General features: G+C 43.7%; 1 protein-coding gene across 1 annotated transcript in view; it reads left to right on the forward strand.

Moving 5' to 3' along the window:
* Window positions 1–17,370, forward strand: part of RYBP (RING1 and YY1 binding protein) — a 79,427-nt gene extending 62,057 nt beyond the window's left edge. Inside the window, exons 3-5 of the mRNA XM_045861967.2 lie at window positions 12,690–12,866; window positions 12,969–13,067; window positions 13,452–17,370. Coding sequence (XP_045717923.1) covers window positions 12,690–12,866; window positions 12,969–13,067; window positions 13,452–13,704 — 529 coding nt within the window. The 3' untranslated portion in view covers window positions 13,705–17,370. The remainder of the gene's footprint in view (window positions 1–12,689; window positions 12,867–12,968; window positions 13,068–13,451) is intronic.
* Window positions 17,371–23,312: the final 5,942 nt, after the last annotated feature.

Consider the following 23,312-nt stretch of genomic DNA (forward strand, 5'->3'; position numbering starts at 1 on the left):
CAACTTCATAAAAAATAATAGTGTGAATATATTCAAAGTTCTTCAGATTCTTTTTCCTAAATCCCACTCTCTAATAAATAACCCCCAACAACTAGAATCATGAACACATTACACATATTTTTGGTGGATATCTTTTGATAAAATTTTAACAAGTGCTGTTGTAATCTGGGCTGCTTTCCCATGTTTGTAAATATTTCTGCTTCTCTATATTATATTCTTGTACAGACCAGTGGTTTTCACCTGGGAATGATTTTGCCTCCCAGAGAACATTTGGCAGTGTCTGGAGAAATTTTTCCATCAAAACTTGGGGGTGGGGTGCTACTGGCATCTGGTAGGTAGAGGCCAGGGATACTGTTAAATATTCCTCAGTGCGAAAGCACAGCCCCTACAGCAAAAAATTACGAGATCCAAAATATCAACAGTGCTGAGGCTGAGAAAACCTTGCAGTAGACAGCCTTTCAAAGTGATGGCAGGCTTTAAGTTTTGATTACCAGTGATTTAGGAAACCCATTATAACATAGTTTGACCAGGAGCTAGCTTGTTAGAACTGTTATTTTCTAGGATATACGTTTTTGTTTTGTTTTTAAGGATTAGAGTTGAAGGAATCCTTAAAGATTAACTTAATTAAGCCCAACCCTTTAATTTTACCGGTGAGAAAACCAAGACCTGAAGGAAGACTACTGACTTGTTAGACCTCAGATTCCTTTGAATTGTCTAATCACTTTTTCCCCTTTGAAGATGTACTAATTCTTCTGTGTGGTTTGCAAGTGCCCAGTTTTGTGACACGAACTGTAATTTCAAAGTGGTGAAATGCATTTTAAATGGGATCTGTGACAGTTGTAATTTGCAGAGTAGATTGGATTGCTTTAGTGTTTCTTGGAGAGAGAAAGACTTGGCTCATCATTGGGTTTATTTGCATCTGAAAATGTGGTTTGCTTAGAGATCTGTAGTTTCTGTGATTCCTCTTAAATCATTGACATGATTTATAAGGTAATTTTGTGTGTCTTTTGCAGAAGAGAGAGGTCATATCAGAGTCACTAAACCAACAGCATAGTTTGTAGAAATGTACCTCATGATGTTTAATCAAACCGTTTTTAAAAAAGAGGCTAAATGAGTTACTAACAGCATAAACTGAAAACTTGCCTCTACCTTGAGAACAAATACTCTAGTGGTCTGTATTAAATATTGAATACAGGTGTCTTAGTTAAAGGAGCCTTTAGAGATCACTTACTTCTAATCTCCTTTGCCATTGAGGAAACGAAAGTTTGGAGAGGGTATGTAACTCACCCACGGTCACACTGAGTTAGGTCCCACAATAAATACAGAAAGCAAAGGGGGAGAGCTTAGGCATTTCACCTGATAAGTCCTGTGATCCAGCTTGTGTGACAGAGATCACCCCATAAAACACAAAGGACCCTCACCAGCGATCTGGACTGTTGGAATCTATTTTGTCTTATCAATTCCTTGGAAAAATGAGCATATATCCACACACATCCCGAGTGCACAGCGCCCTGACTTGGCATATAGTAGGCACAAGGAAAAACATGTTCAGTGAATTTGAAAACAAAAGCCAGAATACCAGAGGTGAAAGTGGGAGAGGAGACAGCACAAGGCATGCCGTGTCTCTGCTCCTTTACTCAAATGGGCTTTGAGACGTAGAAGATGCTAACCCAGGCAGTAGGGATTGGATGCCTGTGTGGGCTTTCTCCTCGGAAAGGGGGGGTGACGGGAGTTGGGGCTCTACCGCACCTGCACTCGCACGGACAGCGGCCTCGGACCAAATCCTCAGGCAAACAAAAGCAGCTTTTCAGTCAGGACACTGAAGCCTTTCGCAGTGGAATTAAATTTATGTTGAAAATAATGAATGTGGAGGTATTAAAAAGAAATTCAGTTAGCCGTCTTCAAAGAAGGTCCAGTTTAAAAACAATTTAGGAAACAGTTTTCCTTACTTTTAAAGTCAGCTCGTACATTCTTAACCAGTGAGTGGGCTTGCTTTTGAGAAATGGCTGTGGGAGATCTAAAGGGCATATTTATTATGGGACATTTACTTAAAATATTTGAATGACCACAATAAAAATCTGTTATTTTAGACACTGTAAGGGAGAGGAAATAGTAGAAGGATGCCAGTTTTATAGTCTATGGTTGAAATGCTTTAAGCCCACTCCTTAAGTTGTTCTCATGTTTAGTAAGTTTAAAATTTTTCTTTATTTTCAAACTTTTTTAACCTGCATTTGGAGGTAGTGTTGCTTTTCATGTTTCTTTCCTTCTCATGTTTCGTTTTTGAAGTTTTGCTGAGGAGAACATAAGCTTATTTTAAGAAGTGGCCTTCTAAAGTGTCTTCTTTGCCTGTAATAAAGCAAGACTTGCACAGTAAGAAAATTTGGCAGTTCTAGGATAGCAGTTCTCAAGCTTTTTGGTCAGAAGTTCTGTTGATAAAATTATTGTAGATCCCAAGGAGCTTTCACTCATATTGGTTGTATCTATCTATAGATATTTTCCATAACAGAAATTAAAACTGAGAAATGTTTAAAACACAAGACTATACAGTTGACCCTTGAACAACATGGGGGTTACAGGCAACGACCTCCCTTGCCCAACCCCCTCAGTCATATCTGCATATAACTTTTGACTCCCCCAAAACTTAAGTAACTATTAATTGCCTACTGTTATCATTTCTTACTGATAACATAGTTAACATGTATCAATAAAGCTAGAGAAAACATTAAGAAAATCATAAGAAAAAAATGCATTTACAGTACTGTATTGTATCAGAAAAGATCTGTGTATAAGCAGTCCTGTATAGTTCAAACCTGTGTTGTTCAAGGGTCAGCTGTACAAACATACATTTCAGGGGCGCCTGGGTGGCTCATTCGTTAAGCTTTGCCTTCGGCTCAGGTGATGATCCCAGGGTCCTGGGATTGAGCTCTGCATTGGGCTCCCTGCTCCACGGGAAGCCTGCTTCTCCCTCTCCCTCTCACCCTGCTTGTGTTCCCTCTCTTGCTATGTCTCTGTCAAATAAATAAATAAAATCTTACAAAACAAAACAAAACATACATTTCATTAGGTGTCAGAGTAGTGATGTCACATGTCATGTAATCTTTGGAAAGTGAAAAGGCAAGTAATGTTTTAGAATTATTGTGGAAATTATTATGGAAAATAAAATTATTATGGAAATAGTTTTGGCCTTTGTAGGTAGACCCTCCTTGAAGAGGGTGTAGAGGACCCCCCCCCCCCCCAGGAGTCTCTGGATCACACTTTGAGAACCATTAGGCTAAGATACTCATTGCTACCAGGTTGTTTTATAAAATAGATGTCTTGGGGCGCCTGGGTGGCTCAGTCGGTTAAATGTCTGCCTTCAGCTTAGGTCATGATCCTGGAGTCCTGGGTTCTAGCCAGGCTTCTGGCTCCCTGCTCAGCGGGGAGTCTGCTTCTCCCTCTCCTCCGTGCTTGTGGTCTCTCTCACTCTCTCTTGCTCTCAAATAAATAAATAAAATCTTCAAAAAAAGATAAAATAGATGTCTCTCAAGACTGCAAACCACCTGTAGCTCCTTTTGCCTATTGAATGTGTTTCTGAGTTCTAGAGAAGTTATATAGTGCCTATACTTAGTGGTTATTTGTAAAGTAAGTGTGTTTTCAGGGCATAAGGGACATTTGAATATTCAAAATGACAGTTTTGAATCTAGAATAGAACATTGCTGATTCTGCTGTTTATTAATAATGCTTATATTAGTTCTGTTGGAGCTAGTTGTTTGTTCCTAACCAAGTTTTGTATCTGGTGAGAGTTTATGTAATACCGTTAGGTATTGTACAGTTGGTCTGGTGACTTACCCTAAAGGCATTCTCTTTTAAAAGGAATATCTGCAGAACCACAATTCTGATACTGATATGCAGAAATATTGGTAGCTATGTTGATGAGGATCCTTAATGCTGTTCTTGCTGCTAGATAGCATGATTAACTTGAGGATACTAACACATGTGAAGGATTTATGTCTCTACAACCATTTCCTAGGGCAAGGCTTACCAACTTCTTTCATTTGTAAATCTTGCCCTTTGTATCCCAGTATCTGAGGAAGGGTGGTAGACACATCTGCAACTGGGAAAGTAGTGCTTTAAAATGTATAGATTACTTTTAAGGGGAATCATTTTGTTGAGTATCTATGCATTCTGTGTACATGTACTATGATAAGCTAAGTGAACTTCACCTCATTTAATCTTGACTTCAACTGTATTAAATGAGATATGGCCCCATTCCCATTTTGAGTAACTACTACTATTAGCTCTCAGTAGTGGGGGGCCTATATTAAGTCCAAAGGCTGTCGTAACGCCAGTCTTTGCTTTCCCTGTCAGCTGTGTGTGAAGATGGCGAAAGGAAAGATGTGAGACAAAGGGGATGGTTTGGGTTTTTTAAAAACTTGATAGTTGGAGTCAGACTTGAGAGAAAGCTTTAGTTTTCTGGTACAGAGTAGAGTGGTACAACCTGAGTCAAGGATGTGTACTGTTGGGAAGGAGTAACCTAGAATGATAACTAAGACACCTTGGGTCACTTAATGGCTCATTCTAAAAGATAAGCCAAAGGATATGGGAAATTTCATGAAGATAAGCGTGTACATGAGAGATGAAAGAACATTTTCTTTACATTTGGGAGGAAAAGAACAGCAAGAAGAGATACTGTTTGGGAAGCAGAGAGACATTGATAATGCCATACCATGTATGATCCTAGCAACGTTAAGTGATAGTTGACTTTTAAAGTTATCCATATTATAATGATGGTTGGGTTCAGTGAAAGTCACAAGGTGATACAGGTTTCTTTTTACCCTGGTGTGCTGCATGGCCTGACATTGTGGCAAGAGCAGCTCTGGAGAAGGCCACAAGTACTGCTCTTTCACAGCAAAGCCAGCTAGGTCTAAGTAATGTTGACATGGGCCCCAGCTAGCCAGCGGAAAGGGCACTTGGGTCTAAACGGGTACAACAAGGTCTTGTGTTTCCGGCATCATGGAGGAATTAGGTTGGGGACGGTTTCATCTTCCCATAGCTGAACATATGAATATTTGTTCAGTGGTCTGTTTAGATAATCAGTCCTTTGAAATAGTGGCAAAGAAAGCACTTACCTAGGGGCGCCTGGGTGGCTCAGTCGGTTAGACGTCTGCCTTTGGCTCGGGTCATGATCCTGGGGTCCTGGGATGGAGCCCCGCATCGGGCTCCCTGCTCGGCGGGGAGCCTGCTTCTCCCTCTCCCACTCCCCCTACTTGTGTTCCCTCTCTCGCTGTGTCTCTCTCTGTCAAATAAATAAAATCTTAAAGAGAAAAAAAAAAAAAACACTTACCTAGAAACTCCCTGGGGATTTACTTTTGAACCAGATTATCTGCTGTATTTCCTCATCTCTTATTCTTCGTTGTGCTAGTTGATCACGTTGGTGATTCTTAGTAATTATACTATCCTATAACACTGCAACAAACACGAAAAAGTACAGAAATTAAGAGATTAAAGCTCTTTATTTAAAAAAGTCTCAGCCTCACATGGCATAGCTGAAAGAATACCACACTATAGTCTGGAGATTCTGCTTCTCTTTGTAGTTAACCCTCTCATTTTTTATTTTATTTTTTTAATTAATTAATTTTTTTTAACTGAGAATCTTACTGGCTGTCTAGCTTAACTTTTAGAATTGTTGAGGATAAAGTGAGATGATAGTTATTTAAAAGTAAGTAATACGTGAAGGGGGAAGAGCCCTAAAAGTGGCCTATTAACTTTAAATCTATACATTGCTAGATTTTAAAAATTTTCTATCACCTTGTAAGGTCTCGTGGTCATTGATGTTGGAGCTGGAATTCTAATTTCTGTTTCTGTTCCCAGCATTTCTCTTCTGGGTTATCTTTGCTATTTAAAAAAAAATAGAATGGGTGAAGAGCTGGTGGGTAAAATGAACAGAAAACAGGTTGTTCTTGTAGGGCCTCTTTTCCGTACTAGTCATCAAAGCCAGGGCCATTAGTGTGTCTTGGACAGTGTTGTTGACCCAATGTGTACATTGCCTTAGAAGTAAATACGGACATTGCTATATTCCCAGCTGGTATATTTTTGTTTGGGGGCATCATTAATACAAAAGTTCAGTTACTGAGTGGGGTAGAATCTGTCCTAGCTGGCCCAGTACATATGTATAGGATGACCTTTTGATAGGAAAATGGGTCGTGTGCAGGTTCCGTTTATATTACCATGTGATACATCATAAAGAATCGTGGGCTCCTGATAGGAGTGAGCTACTAGTGGGAAGGCATTCTCAGAACTGTTAAATTCTTGAAGTTGCTAGTTCTTCAACTAACAGATTGCCAAGGCAAGAAAAGGGTTGGAGAGTTGTAAACATCCAGAGGACTCAAGAATGGTATAAGCTGACTTAGTGAAGATGTTTTATAAGTTTGTAAAGCACCTTTAAAAAAAAGAAAAAAAAGGAAGAAAAGGATGAGTCGACTGTCTGATTCCAGAGTCTTTGGTGGGGGGGTATTTTAATTGAAAAGTGAGACACCAGATGGAATTCCCTAAGTTGGCAAGATGCACAAATGATAATGTAGGAAAAGCTGAACATAATCAAGGAAAAGATAAAATTTGTTAGAGATTCTTCTTGTTCTTTGTTGCCTGAACCACAAGAAAATGGGTTTGTCTTGTTGCTTGTTTGGTAGCTGAGATACAGAGAAGTGCATGAGAAATTATTTGTAAGATCTCATGTTCCCCTGAGTAGTACGCAAGCAGATAAGAAAAAGTATGGTATATGGTAAACACCTCTTAAAAAAATAGGTTTGACTAAAATTAAAAAAAAAAAAAAAAAGTTTGTGTGCCCCCGAAGTGGCATGAGTACACATAACAAAAACAATTCAGAAAGATTGTTTTGTGCTGTCATTTCTATTCATTCATTCATGTATGTTCAAACTGAAATTTTTCCTAGTCTAAAATTAAGGTTGTCCCTACATGAAGATGTGCTTCACCTTTTATGGAATGGACTCTTTTCTGAAATATTAGCTGTTTTTTTTTTTTTAAGATTTTATTTATTTGTCAGGGAGCGAGCGCACAAGCAGGGGGAGCCGGCAGAGGGAGAAGCAGACTCCCCGCTGAGCAGGGAGCCCATTGGGGGACTCCATCCCAGGACTCTGGGATCATGACCTGAGCTGAGAGCAGACGCTTAACCGACTGAGCCACCCAGGCGCCCCAGTATTAACTGTTTTAAATGCAAATACATAGACCTGTTTTCTTAATGTCTATTATTGAAATTTCACAGCAAATTTTCATTTGTAAATGTTTATTGAAACAGCAACGATAAACCTATAAAATAATTTTAAGACAACTTTTTTCCATTAAAAGTCTTGAAGAAGATACAAAACACTTGAGTGTCAACTTTATTCTTTAAAGAAAGGAAACTAGGCCCCCCTGTTTATAACATTTCTCAAATAGGGTTTTTCATTTGTTTGGTGGTGGTAGTTGATTTGCTTTAATTCAAGGCTTAGACATCTAGAGCTTAAGCCATGTGCTTTGATCTAATGCTTTCCACTGTATTGTGAAGGCTATTAATTGCTTATTTTAGGCTTGTTAGTTGAGAAACAGGTAATTTTGAAGAACTCAGACTGGCACCTGCATATTGCAGAATTGACTTTTTGCAACATGTTGAAAGTTGTGCCCATTAAATGCGCTGTGTGTTGTAGGACACTTAGAAGACAGAGTAGGCAATGTAAATCTGTGGAAGGTGATGATTTCTTACTGATCCGCAGTATCCCATATCATGATAAGGGTTCACTCCTTCCTGGGAATGTTCCATAGGCAATGGAAAGCATTCTTGCTAGCCCCCCTGCCCTTTTCTCTTCCCTTAAGGACAACCAACGAGTCCTTTCCAGAACGAGGATGGTGAGGCTAACGAGGCTGCTGGCATTCTTGGGGAGTTGTCTAGTGAAACTGCAGCCTGGGTTAGCCTGGGGTTTTCATCCCTGGTACCCCAGGCCCGAGTCTCTCACAGACAGACAGGCGTGCACACACATACGCATGCACATGCACACACATCTGGGCTCTTTAAAGGCAGGAGACTCATTTGAGGTTACCTTCATAACAGGAGTCCAGAGAGAGTCCAGATAGATCTGGGTTAAAAATCGCAGCTCAGCTACTTAATTGTTAGTCTTAGACAAGTTTCTTTTTCTTTTCTTTTCTTTTTTTTTTTTTTTAAAGATTTTATTTATTTGACAGACACAGTGAGAGAGGGAACACAAGCAGGGTGAGTGTGAGAGGGAGAAGCAGGCTTCCCGCTGAGCAGGGAGCCCGACGTGGGGCTCGGTCTTGACCGGAGCCGAAGGCAGACGCTTAATGACGGAGCCATCCAGGCGCCCCGACAAGTTTCTTTTATCTTGCAGCTCCTCACTCTTATTACTTTGTAAAGTGGGGATAGTCCATCCCTCCTGGACAGGCTCCGCGCTGTGTGCCCTGCATGCTGGCCCATCCCGTGACGGCCGAGCAAGGCTCTGCCTCTGCCACCGCACACGGTTTGCAGGGTCTTGTCCGGAGGAGCCAGCACGGCCTCACAGGAGGAGAGCGTGCCGTTCTCGTGTGGATCGGGCATTCCTGTTCTTCCACGACACGAGCCTAGGAACAAGAAGGGGACAGGTGGCAGGAGCTGCGGGACCAGTTCCGACAGGGTGGCACTTGGGGGGTGTGTTCACACTGGTGGGCCTTCTAGTTTTCTTTACCTTCCCCTTCCAAAGTGGTTGGCTTTGCTTTCTGAACCAGTAAGTATTGGTATGCACTTTGTTCAGAAACACTGTGCACCTTTTAAAAAACTTTTTAGGTGTGGGGCACCTGGCTGGCTCAGTCAGAAGAGTGTGTGACTCTTGATCCCAGGGCTCTGAGTTCGAGCCCCACGTTGGGTGTAGAGATTACTTAAAAATAAAATCTTTAAAAAAAAATTGGTTAGGTTTATACTTCCTCATCCCAAACCCTGATTCTAGAAGTTCTGTGGGACTTGTTGGGGGTGGGGGGGAGTTTGAAAAAGCTGCTATAGTAATTTAAGTAATAAATGCTTGTCTGTTGTGGAGGGTTTTTTGTGGGGAGGGTGCAAGTAATGCCTGATGAGTTAGGTTGTTACTTTGGGACATTTATGACATAAAACAGCAATATTTTTGACACAACACAGATGCTTTTAGCAGACACCCTGTATTTCTTGCTTATTTGCTTATTACCAGATCCCAAAAGCCTTGGGTCCTTTTCATTTATGAGGTTGTGACCTGGTAGGCTATTGGAGGAGAACAGCACTCAGCTTCACCATTCTAGTCCAATATTCATTTTCCTAGAAGCAAGTAAGAACAGTCCCATCGCTTTGCACATGTGCTGCATATTAAGAATTATAGCTGAATTTTACCTTCTGTACATACAGATTTTTTTCCCTATAGATAACTGGACTATGGTGCATGTGCTGAAGAAGAATTCTGACAGTATATTTGTGGAAGTGTTGGGGAATGATCACCAGGGGCAGAACCACACAGGCACCTCACCTGATGTCCTTGGTATGCCCAGAGCCTTGGCAGGCTGCCCTCGTTGGGAGTACTCTGTCCTGGACAAGCATGATGTCTGGCTGGTTTCGAGCTTCTTTATGGCCCCCACACTCATGGGCCCCCCTCCCCCGCCCCCCCCCCACACACTCAAGATACAAGTAACTTCCTTTTTGATGGAAGCTACATTTGTGGTGAGCGTAGCATATAGAGCTGTTGAATCACCTGAAAGTAATGTAACACTGTATGTCAACTTTACTCGAAAAATTAAAACAAGCCATTTCCTTCTCTCTGATCATCACTGGCTCTTTTTTCTGCTCTTAGTGCCCGCTACTCACTGAACCAGACACCACTTCTAATGTCCATGGTCTCTGATTCTCTTCTCTGACTTCTGTTTTCTGCTCATAACCCCCCTTTTACCTAGCATCCCTCTTCCATCTCAGAAGAAAAGTGTCCGCATTCCTTTTCCAGGACTGCTCTTTTTTTTTTTTTTAAAGATTTTATTTATTTATTTGACAGAGACACAGCGAGAGAGGAACACAAGCAGGGGGAGTGGGAGAGGGAGAAGCAGGCTCCCCGCCGAGGAGGGAACCCAGTGCAGGGCTCGATCCCAGGACCCCGGGATCATGACCTGAGCTGAAGGCAGACGCTTAATGACTAAGCTACCCAGGCGCCCCATCCAGAACTGTTCTCGATTGTACTTTCTCTCCTTTGCCCACCTTCGGCCTTTTCCCCCTCTTGCGGCATACGACATGATTTAAGTCTCCTTTTCCTATAGAAATCTCAAACCTGGCGTGCTGCTTTCGATAATGGCCAGAGCCATCCTCTACCTCAGCACCACGATGCTCAGAGAGGGTTCCTGTTTCCCATCTCTCTACTAGTCCTGCAGCCTGTAATCCATCAAGTCTTTGCAGCTCTTGATCCCATGTGGCCTGCTCTCCTGGAAGTCGGCATTGCCGTCCTCCTGATCACCAAAGCTTGGACCCTCTTGTCCATTCTCATTTTACTTGGTCTTTCTCTGCTGTGGTCACCTATTCTTTATTCATCCAGTAGATAATTTTATTGAGTACCTGCCACCGTGCTGAATGACATTGTGACAAGAATGATTAAGATCTTGCCACTGAGGATTTACAGTTGGTTGGCAATTTCAGTACAGCGCTGTAAGTGACAGAACTTTGTAGGGTGTTCTAGAGTGAGACAGATCCCTCTAACTCAGATTGGGTGGGCCTGTTGATTAGGATGGCGGTTACCTTTGATTCTGTCACTGTTGAAGGTTTTCTTAGACTGGTGTCCAGGTGTCCCCTCTTGTTTTTGCGTGTCAGAGTGCTCTGGAATAAAGTGTACATACTGGCTTAACTGAAATTCTCAAAGTGTAGTTTTTCATAAAGTTTTTATGGCTTTTTCACAGTATTAACTCTGGTTGAGTTACTCATTTTGACACCTGAGCATTGTTTAGTGTATGGCATTTTATTTTAACGGATTTAAACTGCTCCGTAATCCCTTTAGACGGCTGATTGTCCCCCATGAGTGCTTGTGAAATGTTTTGTAGTGGTGATTATCTTCCTTGTAAGTATCTAACACACTTGTACTTATTGGCAGAGTAGCTGCCGCCTTGCTCTTAGAACCTGTCAGAAGAGAAGGTTACCTTTCACGTGTGTGTTTGGGGACCTGGGGGCTTAGAGTAAGTACATTCCTCCCTTTCCCTAGGGTACTTGACGTCTGTGTTTGAATCTCTTGCCCAGTGACAAGAGACTGTGATCCAGGCTGAGGTGTACCTGTGACTGGGTTTCACGTGTGCCACGCCATGACCAAGGCCTGTGTTGTTGGAGGCTGATAGGAAACTTGATCTGAGATTGCACCTTCGTTGATCTGTTTTCAGGCAAAGCCACACTGGCACCGAAGAAGTACTGGAACAGAACAAACCCGGTTTCCTTCCATGCTCAGGCTCACCTTGGTGAGCTCATGGGAGTGAGCCATCTGTCTCCTCCTCATCCTGCTTTCCTCCTCATCCACACCACACCTGCTCTCAGGAGTTCCAGGAACGTAGGGGTTAACTTAGGGGTCCAGCATGTCATGTATCTAGGGATTGTTAGTTTTGCTTTTCCAAATTTGTTGGTTTGTCGTCGTCGTGTCGTCTCTACCCCCCGCCCAGTGTTCCACCACTGGCCTTCCCACTGATGAGCCAGACCTAGGGTGTCTGGTTATGTTTTCTGGCCCAGTTCTCCATCCTGGGGAATGAGAGGGAGCTGTAGGGTCTGAAGGTGATGGTTACATTGAGACAGCCAGTCGTTCACCTCATTAATGACCCATCTGAGTATTTGTTTCCTACCTTGATTTTGGAGACTTTATTCTATTATAAATGGCAATCTAGATGGAATGTCTTTGAAATGAATATTGTGGAGAAATAGTGCATAGGCTCTTTCTCCCTTTCCCATTTGGGTTTGAATGCTCATGTATTGTGCAGAGTGTTTGGCAGCACTTAGAATTTGTAAACAATAGTGTTAAGAGCTGGTGTCAGTTGGAGATTGGCGGGGACGGAATGGTTGATGGCACAATGAATGTATCACTTGTCTGAGGTTTTTTTTATAGTGACTCTCAGTCTTTCACCCCTTGGGAGCTACTAGTATGAACCACAGTTACCTTTTATTGCTCTATATGTGTTGTCCATGCCAATCACAGAGCTGCAGGGGAGCCGAGCAAGTTGGGATAATTAGATTGAGAAGTGAATGTCACACTTCTAATTTCATTCTCCTTCCAGGGGATTACCAGTGTCCATTTAATAAAATGAGATTAACCCTCTGCAGCAGGAGTATTTGAAAGCTGTCAGTCACTATAATCTTGACAGCTCAAAAGAAGTAGTGTTGTCAGCACTCTTAGAAACAGTGTCATGTTTTATGGGCTGAAAGACTTTTTTACTGCAAAGGGATGTGTATGTTTGAGCACATGTGTATGTGTCGTTAAAGGTAGATACATATACAGGAGGTGGATTTGAAAGAGGAAAAGTTTTACGGACTTATTCGTACTGCACAGAAACAATCATGTACAAATAACAAGTAATTTGGTTTCAAGTTGCCAGATACCAGTAATAAAATACCTAAGAAATTATAAAACGAAAATTAAAAAAAGGAGAGAAATAATTTATAAAGGAAAGAATGATGTGTCTTTTCTTGAATGTTCTAGAAAACCTCGGATCAATTCTCAGCTGGTGGCACAGCAAGTGGCACAACAGTATGCCACCCCACCGCCCCCTAAAAAGGAGAAGAAGGAGAAAGTGGAAAAGCAAGACAAAGAGAAACCTGAGAAAGATAAGGAAATTAGTCCTAGTGTCACCAAGAAAAATACCAACAAGAAAACAAAGTAAGTTCCCGTTGCCAGCTAACTCAGCACACTATATATTATTTCGCAGGTGAATCTAAGCTGTGTTTTTAAATGCCTTTTTTGTGTGTGTCCCCACCTTAGACCAAAGTCTGATATCCTGAAAGATCCTCCGAGCGAAGCAAACAGTATACAGTCTGCAAATGCTACAACAAAGACCAGTGAAACGAATCACACCTCAAGGTATTTGGAACTAGAATGAAATACAGCATTGATGCTCTGATTTACAATTGGTCCTATCAAGGACCCCAGGGCGGTTTCGTGCCTCTGGGTTTGCAGGCTGAGAACGGTGTTGGGGGGCGTGAGCTGGGTATGGGCTGTCAACTTTGCAGACACACGTGTGTGCATATGTTGGCTCTTTCTGTATCACTGTGGCCACAGCATGAGAAAGATAAACTGATGATAATTTTGCATTGGTCCAAAGCTTTGTTTAATGGTGGTTTCTGTTGCTAAAGTAGTAAGCTTTGGTATGTGTGGTGGCAATTTATGAAGTCTCGTGTGTATTGAAGAAGACGCTTTGAATCCATAGCTTATTTAATTGGCTGTTCCCCGGGGTGTTGCTTTCAGGCCCCGGCTGAAAAACGTGGACAGGAGCACCGCACAGCAGTTGGCAGTGACTGTGGGCAACGTCACCGTCATTATCACAGACTTTAAGGAAAAGACTCGCTCCTCCTCGACATCCTCATCCACAGTGACCTCCAGTGCAGGGTCAGAACAGCAGAACCAGAGCAGCTCGGGGTCGGAGAGCACAGACAAGGGCTCCTCCCGTTCCTCCACGCCAAAGGGCGACATGTCAGCAGTAAATGATGAATCTTTCTGAAATTGCACATGGAATTGTGAAAACTATGAATCAGGGTATGAAATTCAAATCCTCCACCTGCCCATGCTGCTTGCAAACCCCTGGAGAATCTTCTGTGGACATCGGCCTCTTAGTGAAGCTGCCAGGATAATTTCTGCTTGCCATGGGCATCTGGCCACCAAGGAATTTCGCACCCTGACGATTACTCTTGACACTTTTATGTATTCCATTGTTTTATATGATTTTCCTAACAATCATTTATAATTGGATGTGCTCCTGAATCTACTTTTTATAAAAAAAAAAAATCTGCTGTGCACAATTTTCCATGTACATTACAACTGGTTTTTGTTTTTGTTTTGTTGGGGGAGGGGTTGGGAGGGGGAGGGAACTTTTATTTATTGTGTTCACAGACTCCATCCTTTCAGCATATCCTTTTAAGTTTAGTTCTTTCTTCCAGTTATACTATGTACTATCAGTTTTGATATAACTATATATATATAAATATAAAATTATATATAAAGGGTTATTTGAAACCAATCCATGGCAACGCTGGTGCTTGATACACTGTGAAGTGAATACAACATTGAACAGTTAACAGATCTGGGACAGTCCCTTCTATGAAAGTGCTGAAATTAAATTAAAGTCAGTCTTACATGAAGTCTGTTCCAACCCACGTGGGAACTTGACTCTCTCATCTGTCTAAAGAGTACCGGACGATAGAAAAATATATATTTTTTAAACAATGTGATCTCAAATTTAAAGACTGCTCCAGATAGCCTGCATTTGCAATGGAATAACTGACAAATCACAAATGGTTTAGTTGGGAGGGCTTTGATCATTCAAAAGTAACTAAACTAGCTCCAGAATGCCAAGTATTCGTGTAAGTTCCGGTTACATGTTAACATTGCTGTTCTTACATAAGCACTCATGAAAATATGGTATTCTGTAACTCGAATTCCATCCATTTTCCAGACCTCTACTCATGACTGAGGTAAATATAAATTGTCTCTTAGTTTTAGGATTAAAACCGTCTAAACTGTATTTTTGGTCCATAAAAGAAGCAACTCCCTATTTCCACTTTGCACGTGACATTGCAGTCGTGGTTTTCGTAATTGAAATTGGTTTGCCTCGTGTCCCCTCCTTTTCCTTACCCTACCAATTTAGTTACGATAATTCTTTCTCTTTCTTAAAATCAACTCTTGTTTGCTTTACTGAACAAAGGTTATCAACTGCACATCCAGTCCCGACATGGAGCTTTTCAGTGTTTGGAGACATTTCTCAATTCCCTGCTGTGGGAAGGAACTCAAGTGGTGAATGGTTTAAGCACTAGCAGCCAGAATTGCAGGGAAAGCTCATACTTCCTGCGAGCCTGTGATCTTTTTCTTTCTCATCATAAGGATAGCTTGAGCAAACTCTTTCAAGGTTTCTTTTCACTCATTTTTTACTGTCTTGCGAAAACAAACAAAAAACAAAGACCACTAATAAGGATTCTACCCCCTCCTTATTTTTCAAATGTTTTGTTTTGCTTTGTTTGGATTTAGGGTCTCTCTTCTGTTTGACTCTTACATTCATATCCACACGGTTCATAGGCTTCGGAGTCATTTCAAGCATGGGAACTTGGTGTTACCTTCCTTTACTTTATCATACTGAAGGACTCACGGGAGGGCAGCCGATTTGTGATGAAGCACCACGTTTTTGGTGTGAAAAACCTGGTTTGCTTAAAAACAGAAGTACCTGTCTGTGGAGGCAACGAGTAAAAAAGAAACAATTAACAGCTTGATTTGAGTAGCCAACAGGAAAGGTTCCTTTCACATTTACATTAAAACTATTCTGTAGTCACTAATGCACCATAATTCAAATTCTGTTCTCAAAGGTATAGATGATAAAGCAGTGCCATTTGTTGCTGTGGTCCTATTCTCAAATGCATGGACAATTGTTCCCCTCTTTTTAAAAATAATGCTTGTATCTGGGATGCAAGCTATGCTATCTTTTTAAATACATTTTTAAAGTATTTATTAATGAACCAAAGGAAATCAGATGCTTTCTGTAAGCATCAGAATATATAATACATAGTGATTTGACTATGAATTTTAAATCCACATTTTAATATTAGTGGGATATTGCAAAGACATTCCTTCTAAAGTTTTAATATTCCTTTTATTAAGGGTCTCAGGGAGGGTAAATTAGTCAGCCATATTTATTTTCCAGAGATGTAAGGAATTGCTACGTTTTTTAATTAACTTTTTAAAAAAATTTAAATGCCACCAAACTCATGTGGGTTGCACTGCTTTTTGAACCAGTAAGTGTTGGTATGCACTTTGTTCAGAAACACTGTGTACTTGTTCAAAATTAGTTTCATGTAAAGTGATTGGACCCCTAGATTAGTGGAAAAAGCTGATTAACCAGCTACTCATAGGCTGCTAATTAATTCATTGCCAATGTCTTGGTTTTTCAGTTTTGCCTCCGTGATAAACCAATACATGAAGGAATGGGGAGGGGTGAAGGAAGGAAGGATTGCTTTAGAACAGGTGAGATGAAATTGGCATTTGGATAGAACTGCAGCTAACAGTGGGACTTCTCTCAGCAGATGTTATCGCTCCAGTCCTCCAGCTGCTGTTGTGTCTTCTGTTGAGGTAGTGAGGTGGTAGGCACCTTAAACTTTTAGTTTCCGAAATTGATGACATCCCTCAGGCATGTATTCTGGAAATGGAATTCCTGTAACTTCTTGCATTTGCAGTTTGCCCTACAATTAGTAGGCAGCGCATAAAAACACTAGTGTAGATTATAAAGATTATATTAAAAGAGGACCAGAAATACTTGGTATTCAGTGGCACAGTAAGCAGGTTATAAAAACAAAACAAAAAAACCAAAAGCACAGTGTTAACGCTTGCAATTTTCCCTTTGTTTTAATACCACACGATCTTTTACACTCGTGCGTGCGCGCGCACACACACACAGAGCTTACCTGACTTGCTCTGCTTGAGTCATGCAGTTTTAAAAAAAAGGTAAAGACATTTTGACACCCACAAAATATTTTAATCAAAACTTTTCAGTTTCAATCTGGATCTTTAAAAACATTGGCAGAAGCTTCTGTGAGTTTAGTTCCACTAAGATGTTCCACCTGCCTTATCAAGACCATTCTCAGTCTACTTTTTTAAGCTACCGTATCTTAAATTATTGAAAATTTATTAATTGCTGAATATATAATAACCTTTGCTTGTATGTAACCGAAAATGGTTTAAGAGCCAACATTTAGAGTATGACAATGGAGCTGAACAGTTTTTAATGCGCAAGCAGTTCTGTTCTTGTGTATGACTTGTAACCTTAATTTACTGTGTAAAGATGGTTACATTATTTCCTTAGCTTTGTTTGTTGGAGACAAATAGAGAATGCTTGTTAAGTATGTCCAAACATAATCTTATCTTGTGAATTTTTGTTAATGTATTATACGAGCTATATTTTTCATTTGCCCAGAAAGACAGCTTGTATAACGCTTTTGGAAGTTTCTGCTCTGTAACGTCTTTAGAGCTGACAGTCTGTTAGGTTTGTTTTTTTCTTCATGCTAAAGTGTCAGTTGGTGGTTTTGTGAACTGGTCAGAAATTCACAGGTCTTAAATGTTTTGGGAAAATTTATATTGGACACTGCTCTTTGTCTAGCAAATAAAAGATGTTAATATATTCCTGTTACTGGCATGTGCACGACTATGTTATTAGAAGCCACTTTATCATTTTCCTGCTTTAAATAGAAATGTCTATTTATGAATTCTGCTTGTAGTTTTTTCACAAATAAAATAGTAAAATTTACACGGAAATCTTTATTTTCTTGTGTATAGATTTTAGCCCTTAGGAAAATGGTTACTTATTGTACTCGGATTTTTAGCTTGTGGGATATTTCCAGTGGGAGCAGGAGGCTAAGGAGGACTCGAGTTGTTTCTCAGAAGCGCAAGTTGATTTGGGTGTCTCGGGACGTGTGTCTAAGCTGCAGCAGCAAGCACGATTGAGCGAAAGAATGTCCAGATTGGGGAAGAAAACCAACTAATGTGTGTAAGCTCATCCTTTGAGATCGGTTGCAGTGACTTAAAGGAGATGATGGCTGACGGTTCAGTGGATGACTGAAAACCCTCAGAAGACCCCCTGTTTCTGGCCACGTGCAGTTAGGTACCCTGTGACTCGGATGTCAGCGAAATGCAGCATCAGGCCTAAAAGCCACACAAACAGAGCTGGGGGCCTGCTGCCCGGAGGCCACGGCAGTCGCTGTAGCCTTCCAAAGAATATGGAAACCACTTGAAACACTTCAAGATCCACCCCCGATTACTCCTCTTTGTCCCGAGTTTGCACTTGAACTAGCACTGAAAGGAAGACCGTGTAAAATGGTGCGGGACGCCGAATTGGAAAATGGGCCTGTCCTGGTAAGAGGAAACAGCAAACTATGTTCTCCTTTGTCCCTTTTCCAGTACCGAGTCTTAACCCGAGTCTGACTCCTCAGAAGTCTCAGAAAGGATCTGGAAGGGTGGAAGGGTAGGGATCAGATGACGTCTCATGTTTCCCAGGTGCCAGTGTGGGTACAGATGGGCGATGGGCTGTACCCCCTCACCCCTCACCCCTCAGCTTTCTTTGGTACCTAAGGAGTCCTGTGGGAGGGTCCCTACTGCTGGCGGCACTGGCTCCACCCTTTTGGGGAGGCTGGAAGCTGCCCCTCACCCTAGACAGAGGCATACATAAAGCAAGAGAGGTCGGCCCTTTGAAAGGGCAAGGATGTCTCTTAGGGAAAGAGTATGGATCCTTTCTAGTCATGAGGACAAGGGGGGAGGCAAAGGCTCCTTCCCTCTTGCCCTCGGCTAAACCCCAGCGTTGACACAGGTCCGGACCCTCCACTGAGGAACACCCTGGCTAGGGTGTGATACCGACATGGTGTAAGACACTGGCTAAAGTGGTCTTGGTCAAGGATAGGGTGATCTCTGAAGCTACGAAGTGCCCAGGCTTCTGCTCTGCTTTCAGAGTCCCGTGACATGGCAAGCAGCCAGCCCCTGCCTGGGGCAGCGAAGGGAAGATGAGGGGTGTCAGGGAGGCCCTTGGTCTGTCTGGTCCCTGACCTCCCAGCAGTTCTGAAGAGTTACTCTGAAACCTTAAAGTCACAGCAAGGGGAGGTTCAGAACCATCTTTGTATTGGAATTAAAAACTTGATCAGGGTCCTGTCAAAGAAGCCAGGGTCTAACGTGGCCGCCCCTCATGGTGTGGGGAAGGCACAGCCTTCTCCCCAGCAGTCCGGGCTCTGTTACGGGCAATGGAAATGGACCACTGAAGACTGCAGGGAAGGCTCCCGGATGTTTCTAGAAAAGGTCATGGGACATGTCTGGAAAGATGAAGGCAGGGCTCAGGTCAGAGCAGACCCGAGAGGGGAAGTAGATAAACCAGGAGTTCTCTTCTGCCTGGGAAACCTGCCTTCTCTCCAGGCATTCATCACAAAGCTGCGACTGGGGGCTCGCTGTGGGCCATCTGGTGACTAAGTATTTTCTGTAGTGCCAATTACAGGTATGCTAAAACACAGCTAAGGGGGAGGACGAGTGTGTGGATTCAGACTGAAATGGGCCCACTCCTGCAGGTGCTTTTGACCTAGACCTGGCATACAAGAGACAGCCCCCATACCTGTCATGTGCCAGACACCATGCAGCAGTCACAGGACTCCTTTTTTTTTTCCAGCTGAATTCAGACTCCGAAACCTCAGCACAGCTCTGCGGGCTTCATGACCCCATGTTCCTGTGTGGTAAAACTCATTTGCCATTCCTGCCCTGGACCAAGCCCACCCACAGCAGTTGGAGAACCCTACAAGGCTGATTTTAATCAACACTTCAGTTGCCGGGCACTCCGTGGGGCCACTGGAATTCCAAACGGAAGGCCGGCTGAGAGGCTTGGAGGAGTGAGGAGAGAGGAAAACTAAATATCCAACGGCAGCTCTTCAGAAGGCTCAGCTTTCGTGTTCAAAATGGGAGAGGAGGAGAAAGCCGGTGCTCAGCCCTGTAGCTTTAAATGCCAGACCCAGAGGACTGCGGGCGTCGCCGTGGAGGTCTGCCATGTAGGCCAGATGGGGACCGCCCAGGCTGTCACACCGGTTCTGCCAACCCCAGGGACTCTCAAATAACAAGGCAAATCACCAAACGGATGTGATTCCTGGAAGCAGCAAGATACATACACCCTTGGAGTCAGAACTGTAGAAGGCTCCCACCTCTACCTGCCTGGGTGACCTTGGGCAAGTCAGCCGCCTTAGGCTCATTTTCCTCATCTCTGAAACAAACCCTCCTCCTCTGCCCTGTTCTCTGCTCCCAGGGGCAAAGGGGCGGTGCCCTCGGGGTGGTTTCTGTCATGGTTTTAATACGGATAGGGAGCAACCTTCTTTTCAGAACATTCATTCGGATGCTTCACTGATGTCAACACTGGGAATGAGTGAGAAAGCTTTGCTCTTTTGTATTGTGTTTTCTTTTTATATTATATATACATATATACATATACATACGTGTGTGTATGTGTGTGTGTGTAAAATATATATGTATGTGTTTATCTGTTGCGTCCTGGCCAGCGCAGGTGGTTTGCAAGCCGCATGTAAATCGATCCAGTGGTATTTTTCACAGCTGCTTGGTGTTTCTTACCTACAGACAGTGTTACAATGCATATGGCTTTCCTTCATTGAAAGTTTGATTTTTTTTTTTTTTTTAAATGATGTCCCCTGCCCTGTTATTACCAAAAAAGGGGGAAGTTTCCAGTCAGTGGGAGAACTCGAGCCCTGCAGGGTGCCTGGCATCACCACACGGCAGGAGCGTAGTAAGGGTTAGTCGCAGGTCGCACATGTGTACCGTACCTGCTTCCGTGTATGTGCGTACATACGTGTGTATATGTGCGCGCGCGTACTGACGGAGGGGGGGGTGGTTTCACGCAGGCATAAAGGTCACAAGCTCCTGGCACAGAGAAGTCTTCTGCAACAAACCACTAGATCAGCCACAAATACACTGGTGGAGAGGGAATTGTAGACGAGACCCGTTTTTCCAGCCTGAGTGATTCAGCCATCACAGAAGCCCCAGAAGCAGGAGAGCTCCGTGTCTGGGAGCAAGGCAGATACAGAAATGGTATTCACTGCCTCTTCACATTTCAAGGAATTTGTACCCGTTTGGAGAAGTCTCCAGTAGAGTCATCTCATTGGCTGGAATTATAACAATCTGCCAGAGTGGAAAATGTGTGAATGTGAGGCGTTCCCAAGAGGCCAGACCCTCTAATAAATTATACTGTAACGTTCCAAGCGACTCCCACGTGCAGAGATCATCCTGACAATGCAGACGAAGGCAGCAAACAAATAGACTAATAAGAGGGAGCATTGCAAGCACCTCCATTCATCTGGCAGCAATCAGCAGCCGCTGGTGGACAGATGGGCCAGCTCGCCGGTGTGGCCGGCAAGAGGTGGGGACCACTGTGGTGGCCGCTGAGCAGAGGCGGGGCGCCGACAACTGGCTGGGCTCACTACTCTTCTGTAGAAGCCCCTAAATCCCTAGTGGGAGCTTATGCCTCAGTGGCACTGAGTGAACTGGGAATGGTGGGTCCTGGGAACGACAGTTGCCTGGAACCATTTTTTATGTTCCCAGCTCGATGACAAGTCCTCATTTCATCCTGACTCTAAATCCAGTCTACTCTACGTGGAGGGGCATCGCCTCAGCGAAATTTATTTAAGCAGCAAGAACAGCACACTTTCTTGGTACTGATTTTAGTGCCCGACTAGCTCACTGAATCCTCACAGAAACACTATGGAATAGAGTCAGGGCGGGCGAATTACAGCCCGTGGGCCAAATCCTTCCCCACTGCCTGTTTCTGTACAGCCCACGAGCTAAGGATGGATTTTACGTTTTTAAACGGTTGAAAAAAAATGTTAAAGAATCATATTTGTGATGTGAAAATTATATGAAACTCAAATTTCAGTGTCTATCAATAAAGTTTTATTGGAACACAGCCTCGCCCATTCGTTCATGTATTGTCTATGGCTGCTTTCCTGCTACGAAGGCAGAGTGGAGCTGCTGCAGTGGAGACCGTTTGGCCCCCAGAGCCTACAATATTTATTACCGGGCCCCTTAGAGAAAAAAATGTACTGCTCCCTGGAATACCCTCCCATCTTTCACGTCCTATGAGGTAAGCGCTGACATGGCCCTCAGAGTCCAGAAGGGTTCCTGGCAGAGTGGGCTGGATAAATGTTGTGGAATGAAGGCATTGCTGCCTGCCTGTTTTACAAATGAGGGAACTGGAGTGCAGAAATTGTAAGGAACTTTGCCCAAGGCCCCCCAGCTAGTAAGTGGAGGAACTGGGATTTGGACCAAGGCTGTCTAATCCGGAGTCCTGGCTTTTGGGCAGCTTCCTCCCAAGTATGTTCCTTGAACACAAGTTAGGCCAGATGCTTAGCTGCGGCCAAATAAATTTGGTTGAAATCCTGTTTAGTATAGAAGTCCTCTTGGGAGTTTCACGGTGATCATTAGCATATCAAAGGCTCTGAGAAGTCCTGCAGGAAAGAAACCCATTTCACTTCCTTTAATAAAGTGTTTTTAAAACTTACTCCACCAACTAATATAACTCTGGGGGGAGCATTTGTGAAAAGACTTGTAGTTAAGACTTCTGGGTTACAGAGGTGGCCTGTGGCCGTGAGAAAAATTACTGAGCCTCTCTGAACCTGTTTTATTTTTTCTCTGTAGAATGGTGACAGGGGCATGAAGATATAGTGAGCTGCTAAGTTCCTGGGTCCTGGTAGATAACTGCAAAATGTCAGTTTCCTGCTCGCAAGGTAACTCGGGTGTCCTGCACACTTGCCATTTCCTACCTTTGAGGCATACGTGGATCCACAGTCGCTTTCCAGAGGGAAAGTGCCTATTAGTTAGGAGCATCCGACCACTCAGGGCTATAAGGCAGAACCCCCAGCGCCGGAGAGGGAAGGTCTGCCATCCTAACTGGGGACAGGAGAGCACCCCGCCCCCTGGCGTGTGCGAGGCCAGCAGCGTGGTCCCGCCTCCGTCCCTTTCTGCCGAGGTCTAACGGTGTGCTCGGCAATCCGCTCTCATCTTAGTCACCCTCCTGCTTAAGTGAGTCCGTCTTGACTCCCTGGACGCTGGAGCCTTTCTTCCTGACAGCAGGTGAGGCACTGGCCGCCTCTTGACGTGACCATGCCCTTCAGTGCCTGCGGAAGTCCCCGCCGCCCGCAAGCCACACATCTGAAGAGTTTGCTTAATAGAGTCAGCGGCGTGGAGGAGGGGGGTCGGGGCTCCGGCCAGCGGGGGGGCGGGGGGTGCTGCTTCCCCCCGGGGCCCAGCCGCCCTTCCCTCACCGGGCAGGGGATGGGGTGCGGGCCGGGGAGGCAATGGGGCAGGCTACCGGCCGGGCAGGAGCGGCTGGGCCACAGTGTCCTTAACGAAACACGGAAGAATGAAACCCAAGGCCTGGAAGACCTGTCGCGTGCCCGCCCATGTACCCTCCTTTCTGCCCGCCGTCGTGTCCCCTGCAAAGGGGGAGGGGCCGTGCAGCCTAGTCGGGCAGGGGCAGGAGGAGGGGTGGGGGTCTGTCCGGCCCTGCAGTGGGCAGTCGGAGCTAGAGGCCCTCACCCTCCCCGG

The sequence above is a fragment of the Mirounga angustirostris genome, unplaced genomic scaffold, assembly GCF_029215605.1.
Source record: "Mirounga angustirostris isolate CCGP_5_RB_7025 unplaced genomic scaffold, mMirAng1.0.hap1 SCAF_1, whole genome shotgun sequence".
NCBI lineage: Eukaryota > Metazoa > Chordata > Mammalia > Carnivora > Phocidae > Mirounga > Mirounga angustirostris.